General features: G+C 41.4%; 1 protein-coding gene across 4 annotated transcripts in view; it reads left to right on the forward strand.

The window, feature by feature from the left end:
- Positions 1-24,072, forward strand: part of LOC136875477 (clavesin-2) — a 241,549-nt gene that overhangs the window by 196,322 nt on the left and 21,155 nt on the right. For all 4 annotated transcript variants that reach the window (XM_067149023.2, XM_067149024.2, XM_067149021.2 and 1 more), the window contains exons 2-5: positions 3,765-3,945; positions 5,086-5,245; positions 17,470-17,531; positions 19,364-19,557. In XM_067149023.2, the coding sequence (XP_067005124.1) occupies positions 3,765-3,945; positions 5,086-5,245; positions 17,470-17,531; positions 19,364-19,557 (597 nt within the window). The remainder of the gene's footprint in view (positions 1-3,764; positions 3,946-5,085; positions 5,246-17,469; positions 17,532-19,363; positions 19,558-24,072) is intronic.

Genomic DNA, 24,072 nt, shown 5'->3' on the forward strand with positions numbered 1-24,072 from the left:
GCGGTCTACATCGGAAAGTCAGCCCCATCTCCGACTTAGCCTCTCATGTTGTAGCAGTTAGTCACATGTGAAAGAAACATTTCCAGCATCGTCATTAATGTCACGAACATAGCCTCCAAAATATACTACATAGAAGCTAGATAATGGTTTTGTAGCAGGTTATTCTAGCAGAAATTCAATGTTTATTTTTCGTAACAGACTTTAACAAGTAAATTATCGAATTAGCTCTTAGTTTTTCATTCAGACATTCAGCATATGAGAGGTCTAATTTGTTTTGTTATTTCGCGACGACCTTCAGTTTGTATTCCGACTACTGTCCAAATATTACTCAATTTCTTCTGCTTATCCGCCTCGATATTAGGTTGGATATCGGCGTAACTTTAAAAATTCTTCAATGTGCTGGATCTTTAGCTCTTGCTCTGTATATATCTCCCTTCTTCTTCCCGCGAGGACTATTTTCTTCGTGGATCAACTTGCTTCGAAGTTTTTGCGTAAATTTTTTTTATTGTTCACTTTTTTAACAATTTTTAAAACTTTCTATTATTTTTTATCACGGCCGCATGGATCCTTTATGCCTTTATGTCTAATTTCGTGACCTAGGCATACTTGATTCGCCAGATGAACATCTTTGCCATCACATTCATGGCCTCCTTGATTTTATGCGTCCGTATTTTATATATTATGAAATCACGGCATATTTAACCAGATATATCCGTTCCTTTTTTAGATGTATGGCTCAATGAAATAATCTCTGTGATCTCATTACCGTGCATGGCAAACGTAAATATTGTAACACCTTCGTTTTTCTCGTTATCAGGACGATGAAAACGGTACACCTAGTCCCCGAGCCAGAAGAATTAATCGGACGCGATTAAAATCCCCGACCCGGCCGGAAATCGAACCCGGGACCCTCTGAACCGAAGGCCTCAACGCTGACCATTCAGCTAATGAGTCTGAGAAAAAAAATTTATTATTATTATTACTATTACGGTATTATCATCATCATGTTCGTAGTTCATGAATATCGCTTTTTTTTTTTTTTTTTTTTTTTTGCTAGTTGCTTTACGTCGCACCGACACAGATAGGTCTTATGGCGACGATGGGACAAGGAAGGGCTAGGAGTGGGAAGGAAGCGGCCGTGGCCTTGATTAAGGTACAGCCCCATCATTTGCCTGGTGTGAAAATGGGAAACCACGGAAAACCATTTTCAGGGCTGCCGACAGTGGGGTTCGAACCTCCCGAATACTGGATACTGCCCGCACTTACGCGACTGCAGCTATCGAGCTCGGTAATCGCTAAAATTATACTTTGGAGAATATATATTCTATTTTTATAAGAGCTAACCTTGTCTCTTGCGATTGCGTTCTGGGTGTCAGGTCTAACCTAGAGCCTGAGGGAGCACTTGTTGTTACTCACGTGTCCTACTAGCCTCTCTTGTGACATTTAGTCAACAATGTTAACGTTATCCTAATAATCACACTCGGTGCTAGTTGCGTAGTCACATTCACTATTCTCTTGCGAAACGACGATGCCATTGTTATCCATGTTGCAAGGCAGACGTAGAAAACGACAGATTTCTTATATCAAGCCGAGTCAAGGTGGAGAAAGTTACAACGAGGTCAACGACACTACTGTGAAGTAAAAGTGAATGGGTTCGTATCTTGTACCCAGTGTCTCGTCGTCATTGAACTGACTCATCTGCATCCTCAGACTGGAGTTCTTCTCCATCTCGACGTCAGAATCCAATCTAGAATCTGACAGTGTTATGATTAACTCATTACATGGGCGCAGTTAAAATCACGTCATGAATGTGCTAGGACCGATCCTTACTCTCCCAGGGACTCGAGAACTGGTGACCATTGAAGTCCCAGCTGAGTATGACAATGTTTTCATTTGCTTATGCCAGGCTCTTCCCTTTGTTTTCTGTTATATCCAGCCTTCCTTCGTTATCACTTGCTCACTTTCAACCCCGATTGTATTCGATTTGCGAGGCATAGGGAGACTTGCATTTTCGCGCCTCTTTCATTAACCGGTACCTTCACATTTTGTAGACAATTTTCTTCGTTTCCGTGCAGTTTAGGTTAAGAGGGGCATCACATTTCTTGCAGATGTCCTTCCAGGGGCGTAGCCATGGGTAGTTAACTGGAGGGGGGAGGTAAAACCCCCTCCCCCATGGAATTTTTACAAAAAAGAAAATATACAGAAACTGACAATATACAATAAACGAATTAAACATTCAGAGAGATAACTGTAGAACCAACAGATCTATAATTCACTTATACCAATGCCCTTGTATTGCCAAGTCAAGCAAGCACCTTCATTGTGTTCTACAATTATTTTGTATAATCCCCACCATCGGCCGATCCGGGCTACGCTGCTGTGTCCTTCAGTAAATGAATAGGTATATTGTAACTTTTGTTCATTGCGTACGTAAGTGCCTTTAATTTTTCTGTATTTTTTATCCGAGTATTTACATTAAAAAGCTCCATCATCCCACAGAGGCAACTGATTTCTACAATCAGCATGCTTCTTCCTTTTCTTCTTCTTCTTCTTCTTCTTCTTCTTCTTTTGATACAGTTTTTCCTACACCTGTGGGGTTGCGAGTGCGAACTGCGTCGCACATGTGGATTTGGTCATGTTTAACGGCCGGATGCCCTTCCTGGCACCAATCCCATATGGAGGGATGTAATCACTAATGCGTGTTTCTGTGGTGGTTGGTAGTGTGGTATGTTGTCTGAATATGATGAGGAGAGTGTTGGGACGGGCACATACACCCAGTCCCCGAGCCAGAGAATTAATCAGAAGCTATTAAAATCCCCAACCCAGCCGCGAATCGAACCCGGGGCCCTCTGAACCGAAGGCCAGAACGCTGACCATTCAGCCAACGAGTGGGACCTTCAATCAGCATGTATATTGTATTAATTTTGTAAAATACGAAAAGGATATAGGCTACTACCAAGATTTATTTTAAATTCTCCGAAAACCGTAAAAGTACTTAGTTACACCAAATGAAACTATTATTAATTTTAATTTAGACTTTGAAGCCTGTTTTATGTATGGAAGCTCTTCGTTTTACAGTACAGTAGATCTTGCGTACTTCTGTTCTTTTTTTTTTACGTCGCACTGACACAGGTAGGCCTTATGGCGACGATGGGATAGGAAAGGCCTAGGAGTGGGAAAGAAGCGGCCGTGGCCTTAAGTAAGGTACATCTGCAGCATTTACTTGGAGTGAAAATGGGAAACCATCTTCAGGGCTGTCGACAGTGGGGATCGAACCCACTATCTCCCGAATACTGGATACTGGCCGCAATTAAACGACTGGAGCTATCGAGCTCGGTCGTACTTCTGTTAAAACAACACTTCCTCTTATGGCATATACTCATGGAACAGAGGTGCGCGCCGCAGCTGCCTTGGGCGCCATCAAACTGTGGCAAGCGCGCTGCACCGAAGATATCGTCGCGTACCTAATCCGTGGTTATAAATGATAAAATGACCCTGTTCGGATGGGCTTAATACTTTTGCTAGGTCTACGTAAGAGAGTTTCTACGGGATAGTGTTAATTCTGCTGTATTACCATCATTGCTGGCCTGGTGCAGCAGCCGTTGTAAGGCAGGCCCTTTCATGAGGGTTGGCATGTTATTGTGGGAGGATAGTGTTGTGTGTTCTGTGTGAGTTCCAGAATTTTGGAGACAGTGCTTATATCCAGTTGCTGGATTTTATTTTGCTCATGTGATATTAAAATTGCCTTAATTCTTGTTTTGCAGATGGGTCGAGGCCAAGATCTATTCTGTGGCGAGGATGACGGCTACCAGTGTAACCTCAGCGAGGAGCTGAAGAAAGTGGCGCAAGCCGAGTTGAGAGAAGATGAAGCTACTCGCCGCCACGCCCTGGCCCAGATGCGTGACTGGATCGCCAAACACCCACACATCCGGAAGTGCCGTACAGGTACCCGCTGTTCTCAATTGCCATCTAAGTGAATGTGACTGGCTGCAGAACATAGTCTGTTAAGTGCTAGCTTTCTGTGCTCAAAGTTACGGGATCGAACCTCGGCGCAGTCAGTGCTCATATGCGAAAGATCCGTGTCAGTAGATTCACTGGTGCGTTAAAGGACCACTTTTAAGGGCAGACTTCTGGTACTCCAGCGTCTCGTTATACCCATAAGGCCTAGCAATTAAGAGACGTTAAATGCAAAACTGGGAGTGAGTTCTGTCTGGTAATTCATATTACTAGGGTATCTGTACAAAGTATACTGTATCTGCATTTTTAATTAAGATCACCGCGCCTGTCTCTTAACCGGATGCCCTGGGATCGAATCCCGGACAATCTAAGGTTTTTAATTCTGGGCGAGGGCTGGAGCGGATCCACTTAGCCTCGTGATACCAACTGAGGAGCTGTCTGATATGAGAGACAGTGGACTCGATCATGAAAGCCAATGAATACGTCTGATGATGTCATCATGCTGACCACGCGGCACTTAAAACTCTACTGAACATTTGGCTGGGCAGCAGTTGTCTTGGCAGGCCAAGGCCGTTAATGGTCCCTAGACATTGTTTAGTCAATTATATTTTATTACTCGTAAGACGGCAATAATGGCTCAACCCCGGACTCAGCTATACCACCTTTTCGGGTTTAAAAATTGAATATAAATGGAAGTAAGGGGATGATAATAATAATAATAATAATAATAATAATAATAATAATAATAATAATGTCTTAACGAACCTACACTTACCATAGATATTAAGAGACGTAAGAATGTTGGCAAAATGAAGGCTGACACTAGTCTCTTAGTTCAACTACCCTAAATGACAACTGCACTGAGAAAAAGCATCGTCTGTGAATGATGTTAATATCCTAAAATCAAGTATAACTGTAAAGGGTGATGAGACTGGTTGAAATAATCGACCAGATCTCCTATGTACTTAGATATGATACAGGCCTATACAGATTTTAAATGACTCATTAATGTTCAATTTATAACCAGAAAGATAATCAATACTTAATAAAGGCAATTATTTCTGTATAGTACTTTTTTTTTTTTTTTTGAAATTGGGAAAGATGGACTGATATCGGCATATGTTTCAGATTCCCCATTCTTGCTGCGGTTCTTGAGAACGAAGAAGTTCAGCGTCCCGCTGGCTCAGGAAATGCTGGAGCGATACCTCACCATTCGCCAGCTGTATCCCCACTGGTTTAGAAATTTGAACGTGGATGACCCCATCCTCAACGAGATCCTCGACCAGGGGTGAGTATTAGGGCCATGAATTTTACCAGAAAACATTCCGAACAGCTTAAAAATACAGTAAATCTTACAGCACATCATTTAGCTCTGTGAGATCCAATGTGCATTAAATAATTTAATATAAGGTAACTGATAACGCTCTGTCAAGTTTCCATGATGTCAAATTGCCCTACTTACCCTGTGCGACCACAGCTGAGACTAATGACGGTTGTTGAAAGCAAGTTGTTGAGTGACTTAAGGAGCAAATCTCAGCAGGTTTTCCTTGTAGTTTCACAAGGGGAAGGATCCTTTTCCACACAGACTGTGTAACCTTGAATAGATTGCAGAGCTGCTATGAGAATACGTCCCCCTGTTAGTGGGGCGGTAGAATAACAACCATGGTATCCCCTGCCTGTCGTAAGAGACGACTAAAGGAGGCCTCAGGGGCTCTTAACTTGGGAGCGTGGGTTGGCAACCACAGGACCCTTAGCTGAGTCCTGACATTACTTCCACTTACTTTTGTCAGGCTCTTCACTTTCATGTATCCTATCCGACCTCCCTTAGTCAACTCTTGTCCTTTTTCCGACCCCGACGCTTTTAGGCTACGAGGCCTAGTATTTCATTTTCACGCCTTTCGTGGCCCTTGTCTTTCTTTGGCCAATACCTTCATTTCTTGAAGTGTCGGATGCCTTCCGTTTTTCTCTCTGATTAATGTTAATGGAGGATGGTTGCCTAACTGTACTTCCTCTTAAAACAATAATCACCACCATCACTACCACCTATGAGCATACGGTTCATTACGATGATCTACAGCTCTATAGTCATTGGTTAATGCCCCACAAATCCGTTCCCAAAACAACCGAAACCTCAGTGCGTCAAAAGAAGGTTTGGTGAACCACTGGGTGGGGGTCACATGTCTCTCGGACTGTTGCCAATTGGTCACACTATCAATTAAAATATTCACTCATAGTAACTGCAACGTATTCAGGATAAACAAAAGCTGTTTAACAAGCACTTGTGAATCGTACACGAGTCATCCTGTAGCATGATAAAGTGAAGCCATGCGTATCTAAGACTACCCGTCACACTATAATCTACCTTTGTTGGGAAACACATACACATCCGGCATATTCTCCTGAGAGTTCAGTTCTTCCGATAACCATCGTTTCAGTGCATGAGAGTTCTGAATCCTGAACGAGATGACAGACGTACCGGATAACTTTTTTGGTTCACGTTCTACGGAGTTTTACTTGAATGGAATTCCTGGTCGTCCGAAGCATTGAAAAAAAAATTATTCCTGACAGGGACTACTTTTGATCTTCCAGGTATGTGTTACTTCATATTATCGTGTCTCACTCTGTAAGATCAAAATTACCGTTATGGATAGAAACCTAATATCCATCGACAAGCAAAGAACGAAGTCGCATTATCTGAATAGCTTGCTACATTATTTATATGTGCGAGATTCTAGAGGCAAATATACCTCTCCACTACGACCCGTAAGTGCTCGAGTGTATTTATACGGGCGAACGTGGAGACCGTTCAATTCACAGCCAAAATACGTCTAGAATTCTGAACAACCTCGACCGAATGAAACAGTCCTTTATTCTATTAGAATTACCCCTCAGAGCCAGGAAATAGCAAATCCATGAAGGTGTAAAGGTTGCTAAGGAGGATTTTGTAGCTGTCACCGTACATTGACGGTTTGAAGGACTAATGGACCTCGATTTATGCCATATCCATATGAGAAAACCTACAGTACTATGTAACCACCTGCATTAGGCTTTGTTGATTACTAGAATCCATCCACAAATCCTGCTATCAACCCGAAACACTTAGAAATACATGTAACATGTTTCCACTCCTTCCGGCTCTTAAGTCCAATTGAAGACATGCTCGCAAAAACGGTCTAACCCTCACTTTGCTTGAAAAGAGAAAATTTAAGTTTTGCAAACGGAACAAAAAAAATATACTGCATTAATTTTACCTGGTGTATTGCACATCAAATCAAAGTATACATTCAGGAAAATCTTTTCATAGCAATTTTAAGTTGTTTTATTGCAGACTAGCGATGCAGTGGCTAAATGAACTTAAGGGAAGTTGTATACTCAATGTACATGTGTTAGTTTTGTAACATACCTACCTGACTTTGTGATAAATGGAAGGGAAATACAAATAATTCTGGCAATAAATTATATAATATAGATAAGGAAAGTGTTGTTACAAACAAATAATACATAATATATCAACAAATGCAATGATGAGGTTGGCCTACAGGTACTTAATCCTGTACCTTAACTTAATCATAATCAGGAATATCAAAAAGTGGATCGTCTTCTTCTTCTTGAAAGGGACTACGTGCATAGGAAGCAAGATTTCTGTAGTATGCATGATACAAAGGGGATATGTAATCCAACAAGTCTAAAATATCCTTGTCCTCCATGTTTGTTGTTTACAAGCAGTAGCCAGGGTCACCAACATTGATACAATGAACATTCTGGAGTAGGTACATATTCATATATAATCGGGGACATTGTATTCTCAGTAATGATTTTTTTAATGATAAGTTACGTTAAAATTCTTATGTAATGTTCATAATGTTAGCCGCTCTCGGCAAATTCGTTGTTTCAATCATTGGTTCCCCACCACACTACACCACAATGTTAGTGCTAAGCCTGCAATGTTGCGTACACTTATTTAATTTCTGCTCTATAGGGGTTAGCCCATTTTTGCATTCTGACATAGGCCCTCAGGTTAAACACTCAAATTTTCACCTACTGTATTCCTCTAAATGATCCCTCCTGATATTAGTGTATGTAGGAATAGTTACTATTCATGTTGCTCAATAGATAACAACACCTAACTCACTTTTTTTTAATTTTGAGGGTTAGGCCGTTTTTGCGAGCATGTCTTCAATTAGTGATCTCGCAATCCTACGTGGCGCATTGTGCTCGACGTCATGCTGTTAACAAAGACACATTGGTTAGTCTCCACCTTCCATGCCCCACAGAAGCCAAGAATCGTCGTTCTGATCTGCCGGATATGCATCTGGCAGCCTGCTCCCTGTTTTGATTGTGGCTGTAATTTGAGTCAGTTACCACGGACGATTCTGGCGATTACAATCATTATAGAACTGTATTCGACCATTGCTCTATCCATGTTCATGTCGTCTTGTCATGAACAGCTTCCCGACTTTAACTTCTATGAAGGCCGTACCCAGGATTTTTTTTTTCGGAGGGGGTTAGGATTTGGTGCGGGGGGGGGGGGGTGTTGCTTCCGAAAACAAAACAAAAATTAATAACAAATATTTTTTTTACTTTCAAGTATATTTTACAGAATGAAGAGTTTGAGTTTTAGATTAGTGCCTTTTTACAACTCAGCAGGTGAAGTAGAAAGGTAAACTGATGGCGGTCTGGTCGGTAGAACACGCTTTAACATGTGCGTGCAGTGCGGCACAAAGATTTGTTCTAAAATGGAGGTAACTATATGTTTCACTGTAAATGTTAAACATATTTAGAGATGTGATTCTTTTTTAAAAAATCTTGTAGCATGTAACATGAAAATATTTCTATAAGTTTATTGAAATCTACTTTTATGGTGCAAAATGTATTAAGAACATAAAAACAAACACTCCGTATATCTCACCAAAATTAAAATTTCTATTTATGTTTTCAATCAGTTTGGTAACTATATTCATAGAGAAACATTTAAAGATGGCACAGATTTTATAGGTTAAATTCACTTGTTTATTTTGCGAATACTTGTTTTTATAATGTCTCTAATTTATTGTAGGCTGTTTCAAAACTCGTATATGCTGTTTAAATTTGTCAAGTTCTTTTATTTCGGAGGGAGTTTGAACCTCCCTGACTTGAATAACACCTCTATAACTGAAACAGATACATGCATTTCGGGGCCGTCAGAGGGTGATGGTGTCGCTTAACATCGGCGGTTATCGTTGCTTTAGAGGAGAAAACAGCAAGATTATCAGCCCCTTTTTAACATTAATGAAAGGAGGCGGTATAACTCTTCGAAGAAAGAAGGTGAAAGCTAAGGAAATGGAAAGTCCTTGAAAGACGGAAAATGGAAGACTCCCCGGACCTTGTAAAGCTTACTGTCAGGGTCGGAAGTGAAGAAGAGTTGACCAAGGGAAGGCGGATAGGAGAGATGAATGGAAAGAGCCTGGTGCAAGTAAGTTGAAACAACCCTAGACTTTGCAGGGACGCCATTCTCGCCATTCTGTAGTCACAAGTTTGCGACCCTGGAAGGGGCGGGTGCTCATTAAATTACACACTACTGTGCGTACTTTATTTTATGTATTTACTTCCAGACTTTATTCCCAACAACTTGTGTCAACAGCACAAGTAGATTTCAACCCACTTTTACAAGAGGATCTCATCCTGACACCAACCCTATGTGGAGTGTTGTAATATCCACTGCCCGTTTCTGTTGTGTTTAGTAGGATAGTGTGACGTTTTGAACTTAAATCAAGAGGTGTGCATTAAGATGAATACACACGCCCATCACCGAGCCAGGGGGGAAAACTAGACGCTGCTAAAATCCCCGGCTCGGCCAAGTATTGAAGCCAGGACTTCCTTAACCGCAGCCCGCTAGGCCGAGGGTTCGGACATAATATTGCATACTGCTATTTCCTGAAATATGGCATGTCATTGTACAACTTCAGAGGATGATTTGTCATTGCAATTCTTTACTCTAGAACAACCTTTAACGAAATCGCAACGAGTTTGACAACAGTGATGAGAAGAGTGAATTCATACCTGTTACCTTAGTTCTATTTCAGTTATGGCATTAACCACTATTTCTGTGTAATAGTATCGTCACGATTAACTTAAAAGATGATAAATAAGGAATGAAGATACTGTAGTTACTCAGAAAGCTAACTGGAAATAGAAAAGGACCCACTTTACTGTCAACATGAAAAACAACATTAACGTTTCACATTGTATGTGCACTTGTGTACTCGAAGTTGAAGTCGGCTTTCTCCTATAACAACAGCAAGTGAGCGATAACCTGATAAGACGTCATAAATAGCTTAGCGTAAGCCTAAGACATGATAGTTTATCTTCCTACTCTACCTTAGCTTAGCAAATTAATACTCTTGTAAACAACCAGAACAGCAATACCTTAGTTCATGCTCAGCAAAAGATAAGAAGAAATACACAGAATCGGCTTCATCATGTGGAGATTCATATGTTAGAACTGCTGCTTTCCACCAAGTAAAAAAATGGGCGCTGGGCTGTCGCTATTGTAACGGCCGCAGGGTTTTGAGAGTTTCGTAGACTTACTCATTTAAAACGTTTTCGCTGTTTCAGCTAACCTCCAACTGAGCGCGCGAGTCAACACAGCGCCATCTTATAACAGAGTATGGGTGTGACGTCATATATTTAGCACTAATTTTGCCTTACTTTGAAGCGCTATTAGATGGGATGAGGCTGTAAAAGTGGAATGAAATCTACTCGTGGTACCGACACAAGTTGTTGGGAATAAGGTCCAGAAATAAATAAAATGAATGAAAGAAAGAAAGTAGTATGTAGTTTAATGTTAAATACTCGCCTCATCCAGGCTCGCGGAACTTGTGACTATAGCATGGTGGGAATGGCGCCCCAGCTAAGTCTGGGGTTGTTTCAACTTGCTTGTACCAGACTCTTCCCGTTCATCTCTCCTGACTTCTCTTCCAACCTGACAGTATAAAGCTATACAAGGTCCAGGGAGTCTTCCATTTTCCGTCTTTCAAGGACCTTCCATTTCCTTAACCATTACTACCTCCTATCTTCGAAGAGCCAGACCTCCTCCTGTCATTAGTGTTAAGAGGGGCTGATAATCGTGTTGTTTTCCCCTCCAAAGCAACGATTCCCACTTGCAAAATTTGTGTTACGAAGGCATATGAAAATCTCACTTCAGCCTATTATGTTATTGGGTACTATAATTAAACTACCATAAATTTTAAATCATCAGCGAGCTCGATAACTGCAGTCGCTTAAGTGCGGCCAGTATCCAGTATTCGGGAGATAGTAGGTTCGAACCCCACTGTCGGCTGCCCTGAAGATGGTTTTCCGTGGTTTCCCATCTTCACACCAGGCAAATGCTGGAGCTGTACCTTAATTAAGGTCACGGGCACTTCCTTCCCACTCCTAGCCCTTTCCTGTCCATCGTCGCCGTAAGACCTATCTGTGTCGATGTGACGTAAAACAACTTGCAAAAAAAAAAAATTAAATCATAAACCAAAAGCACTGTCTAACGTGGCCAAATTAAAAATTAAAATCTCTAACGGAGCTGAGTCGGAAACACGACAGCAAGTTTTGATGTAGAGTAGGTATGTACTGTACTGCGTGATAATATTGTTGAAATAAAGAGGATATGTTTGAAAATGTTATTATTTATATGTTATTTCTTAGTTCTGAGTAAAGTTACATATCTTCAGGAGAAATTCGATCAGGCCAGTGTGACCAGTATCTACAGTTTGAGTTCCAGATCATTTCCCACCACCAAAGCAGTAGATGAGCTCGGCTGCGGCACCAGTAGCGCGGAACTCGTCCCACGACGCTCGGAGGTGAAGGTGATAATTGTTTTAAAGGGAAGCAACACTTGGCAACCATCTTTTCTTAATACCGAATCAGAGGGAAAATGGAAGAGATCCAACACTTCGAAAAAGGAGGGCATCTGCAAAAGAAAGGGAAAAGGCGCTAAAATGAAAGACTTCTCAGGTCTCACAAACCTAATATCTTCGGGGTTGGAAGGGAACAAGAGCTGACGAAGGGAGACCGGATAGAAAATATAAAAATAACGAGCCTGGCACAAGTGGAAGCAATGCCAGACTCAGCTGTAGGCCCGATGGTCGGTAACCCATGCTCCCAAGTTGAGCCCCTGGGGGTTATACTTTCAGTCATCTCTTACGATAGGTAGCGGATACCGTTAATGTATTCTACCACCTACAACCACAGGTGGTTATTGTTGGTTTAGAAGGAAGTACAACTGGGCAACCTTCCTCTATTAACACTAATCGGGAGGATGGGAGAGGTGCGATTTAGTCCCCTCTTACGACAGGCAGGCGATACCGTGAACGTCATTCTACCGCCAACACCCACAGAGAAAACGACACTCTGTCATCTTAAGTTAGAGACATTCCCGATAAGCCGTTTGAATCCCGACGTTGGTGATTTTGGAATTTTTGGAATTCTGACAAGTCGCTCTATCATTTTGAATGCGACTTCGATCATTTTGAAGCCATTTATTGTCCAAATGTCGGACATTTTGCGAAAGCTTTTTTTCATGCTTCTTCGGACCACAGTTTTCTCGTATGTTCACTTTTTCGCCATATACTTGTACAACTCACTGAAAGGAATCAAAGACACCTCACACGACGTACTACGACGCCGGATCCAGAGCTTTAGGTGTGCGGCACGGCGACTTTGCTATCTCAAGATAACTGTGTTATTGCATCGCCCGATTACGCCATACCGAGATCAGACACTTGTTCCTAGATACACATGTCCTCGCTCTTTAAATTGAAATATTGAACGCCGTCGCTACATGTGTTATCTAGAAATTATTTCTACTTTAATACGTTCATGTTCTTGTAAACCTCACCTCTCAAAAATCTGGGGGGGGGGGGGTGTTAACTTTCCTTTAAAATAAAATATATATGTTTTCACAATTTTTCGAAAAATGTATTTTACGGAGTTAACTACCTCTAATGGCATACAGTGATTTTTTCAATCAATCACTACTGATCTGCATTTAGGGCAGTCGCTCAGGTGGCAGATTTCCTATCTGTTGTTTTCCTAGCCTTTTCTTAAATGATTGCAAAGAAATTTGAAATTTACTGAACATGTCCCTTGGTAAGTTATTCCAATCCCTAACTCCCCTTCCTATAAACGAATATTTGCCCCAATTTGTCCCCTTGCATTCCAACTTCATCATATCCAACACAATCCTTTGCAAATCTAGTATTTAAAAAATTGTATGAAGAAGTGCTGAAGATCTAAAAATACTGTATTACTGAACTGTGTGGTCGAACACAACGTTGTAGCAGGTCTGCGTTTAAACACGAAAAAGACCAATGTAATGGTCCTAAGCAAAGGTACCATGCAACCGGTTAACTTTACGTATCGCTGGCGTATCACTGGAGCAAGTCCAATGCTTTAAGTATCTCGGCTGCATACTTGATCACAGCTAGAACAAAGCTCTTGAAGTAAGGTCCCAGATTGAACAGGCAAAGACTGCTTTCAAGAGAATGAATAAAATGCTCTTTAACAGGGACGTTACTATTCGTCTCAGTTTACTTCGCTGTTACGCATTTTCTCTCTTACTTTATGCTGCTAAGACCTGGACCCTAACAGAAATGAAATAAAATGGCGGATTGCTTTTAGTGCCGGGAGTGTCTGAGGACAAGTTCGGCTCGCCAGATGCAGGTCTTTTGATTTGACTCCCGTAGGCGACCTGCGCGTCAAGATAAGGATGAAATGATGATGAAGACGACTCATACACCTAGCCCCCGTACCAGCGAAATTAACCAATTACGGTTAAAACTCCCGACCCTGCCGGGAATCGAACACGGAACCCCTGTGGCCAAAAGGCCAGAACGCTAACCAATTTAGCCATGGAGCCGGACACCCTAACAGAGATGTGGTGCTATGCTACCGACACCTGCTCAGAATATCAGAATACGTGACACAGAAGTACTTCAACACCTGAACAAAGTTTGTAATATCTGAAACCATCTCTTTTCAGTTTCGACTCGGTTACTTTATAACTGTCAGGCTCTTCAGTCTGCCGAAACTAACTTTGAGTAAATACATTTATAAAGAACCTGAAGGGGAAAACATAAACCTGAAAATAGAATGACATACTTCGTTCTTGAAAGAACATCATCATATTCCATCAAATCACACTCAAAATATTTGAAATAAATATTTATGTTTATTTTTAAATACTTAGGAACTTGAAATCTGGAACTTATCTTCAGCATGTCCTCCTTTGTCTCTACTCCAGCATATACTGTCAGGTGTTCGAAAAATACCAATGACAGAGCAAAATTCGCCAGTATTTAATCCAGAGCCCCATCAGCACAGGTGCCGTTTTCTGTATGTACTGTACATCAGCCATGAATTTTTCTGGCACATCGTTCTGAAATGTTCACGAAACCCCTTTCTCGCTTCAAGGAATTTGCTATTGTAAATTTGTATGAAAAACATTTAAAATGGCAAAAAGCTATTACATGCAAAATAAAATTAATAGAGGCATTTTTCTCCAAAACTCTCAAAATATACAAAATAATAATAATAATAATAATAATAATAATAATAATAATAATAATAATAATAATAATAATAATAATAATAATAATATTTGTTTACGTCCCACTAACTACTCTTTTACGGTTTTCGGAGACGCCGAGGTGCCGGAATTTAGTCCCGCAGGAGTTCTTTTACGTGTCAGTAATCTACCGACACGAGGCTGACGTATTTGAGCACCTTCAAATACCACCGGACGGAGCCAGGATCGAACCTGCCAAGTTGGGGCCAGAAGGCCAGCGCCTTAACCGTCTGAGCCACTCAGCCCGGCAAAATATACAAAATAAAATTGTTCTTATTTGACATTTATTTCTTAAATATGGCGCTTCAATAAAAACATGCATGTATGTGGAAATCCTCGTACCAGCCATCACGACAAGCCCAGTTTGGATCAGATATAGTAAAATAGTAAGTAGTCGAATGAATTACGGCGATGGGAAAGAATAATGAAAAAGGACATGAAGTCCTAAAGAAGATAGATTAATATTACTACTTGATTAACACAACAACTAATGACAGAAGTTGAAAAAAAGAAAAACATGGTGCGTGTAGACTATTAAAGTCCTTGTACATATCAATACTCAAACTTCTAGGGATGATAGCAGAGATAAAACATATTATTATTATTATTATTATTATTATTATTATTATTATTATTATTATTATTATTATCGTATGGCGTTTACGAGTATAATGTGTAAAAATATACAATGAACATATAAATTAAAATATAGAAGTAATTAAATTAGAATGTCCAGCTTCGACAGCCAGTAAACTGCACTTGGTGTCAATTCATGCAGAGCCCGTAAACCGTCCTTAAATGCTGACAGTGGACAGCTCTCAACAACATGAAGCAATATCTCTGCTTCTCAGCATCACACTCACACGCAGCACTTTCACAAAATCCCCACTTTTTCATCATATATCGGAACCTGCCTTGGCCTGTTCTGAAACGGTTGAGTTTTGACCACTCATGTCGAGGAAGATCGAAACCTGGCACTTTCTTCATTGGGTCTTTAATCAGAAGGGCGTTGGTGGGTGGACATTGTGTCCATCGCTGTCTCCATTCTGCTGTTACACTGAAGTTTTCATACGAATGTAGATCAGTCCAGAGTGGATTCCGGGATTTTAACTTTATCACAGGTCGGAAACCAACAGATGAAGTACGATTTGAGGTGGTTAAGAATTTTGTTTTAATAATAATAATGTTATTTGCTTTACGTCCCACTAACTACTTTAACGGTTTTCGGAGACGCCGAGGTGCCGGAATTTTGTCCCGCAGGAGTTCTTTTACGTCCCAGTAAATCTACCGACACGAGGCTGACGTATTTGAACACCTTCAAATACCACCGGACGAATTTTGTTTTCAATCTGCTTTACGTTGCACCGACACGGATAGGTCTTATGGCGACGATGGGATAGGAAAGGACTAGGAGTGGAAAGGAAGCGACTGTGGCCTTAATTAAGGTACAGCCCAAGCATTTCCCTGGTGTAAAAATGGGAATGCACGGAAACCATCTTCAGGGCTGGTTGAGAATGAAACAATTACGCGTAAATTTCATTGTCATAATTTACAAAATCTGTTCAATAATGGTCGTCCTGCTTCAATACACGCTCTGTAACAACGTGCCATTGCCTGTCGTATACGTTCAAAGACCCCCAGATACGTGTTGTAAGAGTACGCAGCTTCAAGCGCCAGCTCTTTCTCGGGTCTTATTGGAGTCTCACACTCTCCCTAAGCAACGGGAAACTACCTCACCCCTCATTTCCCTAGTACGCCTCTTCAGTGATACCTAGGCCATCTATGACAGCTAATGGTGAACCTGTTGAGGATCCAACCAGCCTTTGGGCTGAATACCCAACATACATACATACACTCTCCCTCTGGACGTAGTGCGTGTTGCCACAGCACAGGCATTGCATTCTGACTTAATGGCAAGTTTAATAGCATATGTAATGCTGATGCTTTTGAAGAATGAGGGCCATGCTTAATTTCTACCCCTACAGTACAGTTTCTGATTTTGTCAGACAATAATTCGTTTCAGACCCATGATTATTTACCAAGAAGAAAAGTTTGCTTCGGTCTCTTCTAATAACCCCTAGAAGTTGGAGTGTTGAATTTTGACACACCTTGTAAGAAAAAATAAAAACAAGATTTGGTAGAGCATGAAACAGATTATAAGCCTTTCAGATGTAGTGTTACAGAAAAATATTGAATATGGGATGGGTAGATCGGAACACACACGAAGACGAAGACGTGCTGAATCAAATTGTGTAAAGAAGATCGAATTGGCGAATTTTGACTCGAAGACACAGATTGATGGGACACATCTCGAGACATAAGGGCTAATTCAATCTTGTTTCAGAAAGCAGTATAGGGAACAAAAATGAAAGGAGGAACCCATGATATCAATATGACAGATAAGATTACGCTGAAATAGTTACCACAAGCAACAAACGCAAAAAATAGTATAATTCTAGGAAATATACATCACGTTTTGCCAATAATTCTAATCGATGATAATAATACAAGAAATCATCCAAGATGAAACAAAATTCAGAAGCTTAGTAAACAAACATACATTTAAAACCTAAAAGAAAACATACAGAGCGGAGAGAAGAACGTAGAAAAGAACATAATGAACGAATGAAGAAGAGATACTGGGAAAAGAAGAAGAAACACTGCGCTAAGTAAGTTCAAATGCGCTCCTTAGTTGGACATAACGAATTAGGAATTAATATTAATAATAATAATAATAATAATAATAATAATAATAATAATAATAATAATAATAATAATAATAATAGTAGAATATGAAAGTTTTCTATGATTACTTCCTCCATCCCTACCAAATATTCCAAAGTTTTCTCCAATTTGTAATTCTGTACAGAAGTATAATTGTGATGTTGATTTTTTTGTTTTTTTTCTTATTCCAGGTATTTGGTGCCCCTCCCCCAACGAGATGAATTTGGCAGACAAGTTATTCTATCTTGCGCAGGTAAGTAATTGATTTCTCTCTTCCGTCAAATGCCTGGTTTTCTAGCTAGCTCACGGGTGGTATTTGTTTTGTCGCTTTAATAACAGAGTACCATAGGTTGGGCGGTATCGTATGGTGTGTTCCAGGTATAGTCCTAATTTCTGTCCTTATACATAGACAACTACATCAACACATTAATAGGAAAGGGGTGCGGCCAGGCATGATGTATAACAGACTACCATTCTGGGACCAAAACTTCGGGTTGAAATCTTGATTCAATGCATCGGCATTTAAAGGCGTCTAAATTACAGATCACATATTTTCTGGCAACTACGAAGAGCCATTTACGGGACGTATCAAAGCGTCTCAATTGACTGTCAAAAAGACATCAAATGCACAGAACTTCAAAAAAATGTATTACCTGGAGGCCTGTCAAAACAAGCGCTTCATTTGGTTGTTCGCTGTTCAATAGCAATTTATATTTACCCAGACATTATTTTACATGTATGTACCTTCGTGATTGCGATCGTCGCTTTGTTATATTACCGACATACATGGATGTCTTCTACGGATTCTGCCAAGAAAGCCATTACATTCCTCACAAAGTAATCGCATCCTTTCGAATATCCTATTAAACCTTACAAGAGATTTAGGAACATTTATTTCTTTTGAGAACAGCAATTCTCATTAAATTTACGAAACTCTTCCGATGGACGCAAGGTGTAATGTAGACTATCGCTAGTAAAAGGGGAACTTGGCTGAGGAAAACATTTTCAATTCGTTATTTGTTATTAATAAATTACACAATTCTCTTTCTCTGTTAGGGGCTTTACGTCGCTCCGACACAGATAGGTCTTATGGCGACGATGGGATAGGAAAGGCCTAGGAGTTGGAAGGAAGCGGCCGTGGCCTTAATTAATGTACAGCCCCAGCATTTGCCTGGTGTGAAAATGGGAAACCACGGAAAACCATTTTCAGGGCTGCCGATAGTGGGATTCGAACCTACTATCTCCCGGATGCAAGCTCACAGCAAAATTACACAATTAATAATAACGAAATAAAAATAAATAATAATTCTACATTTTCCTTTTATACATCAGTGGCTTGAATACCATGATAAACGACTCCGTGTACTTAAGAGTGCGTGAAGACTGTCTTTGATAACACAATACTGGTTTGTCAGACGTAGTAAGCATACGGGTTAAGAACAGCGATATCCCTGAAGTTAAAAAAAAAAAAAGGAGTTTAACGATTAAGTAATGAAATAATGCTCTTTCCATAATTCAGTAAACACATGCATCGAGTTTACATTTAACGAGATTTGCTTATCTCAAAAGAAATAAATCTTCCTATCTTGGCTACGGTGTGTAGGCATTTTAATCTGATGTCATCGAGGTTGCCTGCACGTTGCGTCTTACTCTGCCAGATGCCAGAGTAAATTGGATCTTTCTAGGGCGAGATATGACCGAAAATTTTAATTATTTTGTCCGATATAAACAAAATATGTCACCAGAGATCCTTTTCGTACCGACATCGTACGGCATGCAGAGTCAAATGAACATTTTTCTGTCCTTAAAAACTGCAACAACCTCTGCTAGGTTTGAACTGTGCAATCTCGGTACGCAGGGGCCGACACCCTATCACTGATCCATAGAGGTTGTCATCTATAATGCATTATTTATTATGTAATGAATTCTGCACGAAAGTTTTTCTCAAAGTTAATGGTGAAACACACACATACAACTTTGTTACAGTATTAATTTATTTCACTAGAACTACAGTGCATCATAATGAGACAATAGTTTTAGTATGCATATACTTATGATAGGACAATGTACTGTTTTGGTCCGCAGGTCGATTTGATCCCTACAAGTACACATCAGCCCACATGGCGAGGTGCCACAGCCTCGTGGTGGAGTCGCTGATGGACGACGACGAGAATCAGATCCGAGGATACTCCTATGTAAACGACGAGTCGGGATTGCTCATGGGGCACATCAGCCTGTGGTCCCTCAGCGACATTCGAGCCATGCTACGATGTATACAGGTGAGTTGCAAAGGCATATCGATTACTCGGCCACTGACTTGTAATATTGGTTTCGTTTAGTTACAATGTTCCCGAACAGCATGTAGGTTCCACTACATTTCTACGGTGTAATATCTCACTTTTCTCCCAAGGGATAACAAATTAAAAAACGAATTCACTACGATCTTTCAATAGAATCCTACATTGCTTGCACTATCTTGTCAGATTTCCTCCAGTATCTTCCATACCTGGATCCCCGGATCAACTTACTTTACCTACAATATTTAGTTTATGGAGACAATGGAGCCGACACTCTCATTCTTTGATCCGATATTAGTATTATTATTTGTTAACGTCCCTTCAGGTGTTAATAGAATTTAACCCATTCAGCCCCAGCATTCATTATAATGTACACTAATTTTTAGATTATCTCCATTTCTGAATTGATAAAACTACACTGGTGTCCAAACGTTAAGCATACATTACGAGTAAGGAGGGCAACAGGACATAGACCGCAAATCGTACGACATATGCACCTACCAACCTTACGTGCTCGCTCTGTACAGGAAAGGAGTGTTCCCTGCTTTGACTAGCGGCGTAACCGCAAGGTAAACTCAGCCAGTGCCTGCGGCCCATATTCCCTCAGTCGTGTTTGCCCTGTTATAGCGTGCGTAGTGTAGCCTCATGGTGAACGTGACAACATAATGGCACAACGACGCTATTTGGACCCCGTTTTGCAGGGTAGAATACTCGGCCGCCTGGAAGCAGGCCAGACACAGACCGAGGTCGCCGTATGCTTGAATGTGCGCAAAAGTGTCATTTCCAGGCTTTAGAGACGATTTCGAGACACAGGAGATGTTAGTCGTAGGCCAGTACCAGGTCGACCAAGGGTAACCACTCCACAGCAGGACCGATATCTGGCCTTAACCGCCCGACGAAATCGGAGTGCTCCTGCAAGACAATTGTCGGCGGAGCTTGCAGCCGTCTCAGGGGTTGCCGTTTCCCAGCAAACTAGTGGTGGGGACGGAGCGGAGCGGAGTAGTTGTGACGTCATCACCCGGTAGTACCGAGTAAACTACCGAGTGAATGTAATGTGGCGGCACGTTTAAATACGTTATTGGTATGACAACGTAAATTCAATGCCTTTTCTCACAACATAACGATTTTGCTGAATACAGCAATGTTGCTTCCTGCTGGAGAAGCCGACCTGCTCATTTCATCCTTGTGATGCCTCTTGATATAATCCCACAAACTTGATATGCCACCACCCGTCGCGTAAATGCCGCCGCAAAATTTGCATTTTGCTTATTTTTATCATCAGTAATTTCAAAGAACTGCCATGCAGCAGACGGGTTTCGTGGCATTTGTGGTACAAATTTCTGTAAAAATGTATGCAATTCCTTAAATTTTCTAAAATTTTCTAAAACATGCATACCATCTCAAAATGGGATTAAATATCAAACTAATGCCACAATTATTATCTACTATGCTTTGCATTATCTACAAAACACAACAAGCGGAGGAAATATAGACGCAAATTAAGAAACACAGACTGAATACAGGCATAATACTCTTACAAGGGGTGGCCACGACGTTCGGATCACGGAGTATCTTCAAACTTTGTACACATTTAGTAGTCCATTAGGACAAGGTAATGTGCAAGTAGTAAGGTGTACTACTAAGGCGTTCTCGAGAAAATCTCAAGATAAGTTTTCGCGTCGAATATGTACCGGTGCGTTGCGATCACTGCGTGAAACGGTGGTGGTCGAGTGGTTAACGGTCAAGCTCCGTAATCGCTGCCTCGCTGGATCGAGTCCGGCTTGTCGTACTGTTTTTCAACACTGGTCAAATTCTTTCATATACATTACGATTCAAAGGTAATATACTGAAAAAATGTATATTTGCATGAACTTTTATTGGATTTCCAATGTTATTTGGCTCTTTACTAATGTTTATCATAAAAAATATCTTTCTTTAATCTGTTTACGCTCCAGGGTCAGTTTTTCCCTCGGACTCAGCGAGGAATCCCACCTCTACCGCCTCAAGGGCGGTGTCCTGGAGCGCGAGAGTTTGGGTCGGGTATACAACTGGGTAGAATGACCAGTACCTCGCCCAGGCGACCTCACCTGCTATGCTTAACAGGAGCCTTGCGGAGAGATGGGAAGATTGGAAGGGATAGGCAAGGAAGAGGGAAGGAAGTGGTCGTGGCCTTACATTAGGTAGAGGCCTACATCCCGGCATTTACCCGGAGGAGAAAGAAATGGGAATCTACGGAAAACCACTTCGAGGATGGCTGAGGAGGGAATCGAACCCTCATCTACTCAGTTGACCTCCCGAGACTGAGTGGACCCCGTTCCTGCCCTTGTACCACTTTTCAAATTTCGTGGCAGAGCTGGGAATCAAACCCGGGCATCTGGGGATGGCACCCAATCGCACTAACCACTCCACGACAGAGGTGGACTACAAAAAAATATACAATTTAAAATTATCAACAAGTAAACGGCCCAATGCATAAAGTATTCCTGAAAATGTATGCCTATCGTGATTTGTGAAATCCCTCATACCTGACAATGAAATCGAGTAAGGTACCCGGAACTGTTTTGCACCTGGACGCTCTGACCTGCAATATATATGAAAGAATATGACCAGTGTTGAAAAAACAAAGAGTGAAATGCGAGACTCGATCCAGTGATCCAGCGATTACGGAGCTTGAACGCTAACCACTCGACCGTCGCCACCTCGTGCTCGTAACCGCAACGCACCGGTACACATTCGACGCGAAAATTATCTTGCGATTTTCTTGAAAACGCCTTAATAGTACGCCTTACTATTTGCACATTATCTTGCCCTAATAGACTACGAAAAGTGTACAAAATTTGAAGATGATCCGTGATCTCAAAGTCGTGGTCTCCCCTTGTTATACACGTGTCGTGCGCTACACTGTGCTCTGGTCCTCCGCGAGTACTTGCAGTTGTAAGCGGAGGGGATCGGTGGTGCGCTCTACCGCTACAACCGGATTACTCATCGGTATTACTCGCTCCGTCCCCACCTCTACAGCAAACTGTGTACCGGAGGCTCAGAACAGCAGGGTTGTTTTCCCGACATCCAGCTGTGTGCGTCCCGCTCACTCCAGCACAGAGACGGGTCCGTGTACTGTAGAGCCGTCAACATCGATACTGGACCATGAATGAATGGAGGCATGTGCTCTTCACAGATGAATCCCGCTTCAGTTTGCAGAACGATTCCCGTCGCATTAATCTGGAGAGAACCAGGTAGCCGATACAACCACAGGAACATCGTGGAACGGGACCAGTATGGTGGTGCTGGTGGTGGTGGTGGTGGTGGTGGTGGCGTCATGGTGTGGAGCGGCATCATGTTGAATGGCCGTACGGACCTGCACATCTTCATGGGTGGTCCAAGGAACACTGTCAACGCTCGAAGATACAGGGATGAGATACCGAGACCACATGTTCGATTCTTCTGAGGTGCGGTTGGTCCAGCCTTACTCTTACTCGGCGATAACGCCTGACCGCACCGCGCTGCTCTGGTGGATGAATTTCTGGCTGGAGAAGACATTCATCGAATGGACTGGCCAGCGAGATCTGCGGATCTGAATCCTATAGAACATGTCTGGGATGCATTGGGGAGGCGAACTGCATCCCGTCAGCCTCCACCAAGGACCCTCCAAGACCTTCGCATTGCCCTTTCGGAGGAATGGGATCATCTGCCACAAGAGCTGTTGCACCATCTGATAGAGAGCATGCCACGTCGCTGCGAAGCACATGTGGCCGTTAGGAGTAACCATACACCCTATTAACAGCATATTTTGTTGTGGAAAACACTGCCAAGTTTTATTAGTTGTTGTCAAAGATGTACCTTGGCTATCAGAACCTTTCTGACACTTTTCTTTTTTTTTTTTGGACAAGTTGTGTGATATGGTGTGTGATTCAGCTTCCGTTTGTTCAGCAATCCGTCTGACATTCCTATCAGGCGGTATGGCCTCATTTAGTGATTATGTTTAACTTTTGGGCACTAGTGTAGTAATACCAGGGCGCCATGAAAGCAGAATACATGAACGACAGCGTTCAAGAAGTTGATATAATTTGTACGACAAATAGTATTAAAAAAAGAATATTAGTACAAAAATAGGCCACAGCAACATTCTTTGCAACCTGATCATGTTCATGAACATGTCATAGGTGTCAAAGAAGCATTTTATTTTTGGACGGTACTTATTTTGATTGGAAATCAAATCTGAAAAGGTTAAGAGACACAAGAGTGCCGGAATGTTGTCCCGAAGGAGTTCTTTAATGTGCAGAAAGCCAACAACACCCATTTCAACATTAGCAAATGTTACCTCTTTGATTATTTCCACTTCCTTTAACAGTCGTAATGACGAAGACTGTATTAATAATAATTTAAGGGGTGTAAAATCGAGGTTATTTGATAAGATTGTCTGCGTGCCACTGCTGGTGGGACCCAGTGTTTACAGTGCACTATATCTTCTGGTATAGGCTAGAGCTATTTTGTTACTTT

Source organism: Anabrus simplex, chromosome 6, assembly GCF_040414725.1.
Source record: "Anabrus simplex isolate iqAnaSimp1 chromosome 6, ASM4041472v1, whole genome shotgun sequence".
Classification (NCBI taxonomy): domain Eukaryota; kingdom Metazoa; phylum Arthropoda; class Insecta; order Orthoptera; family Tettigoniidae; genus Anabrus; species Anabrus simplex.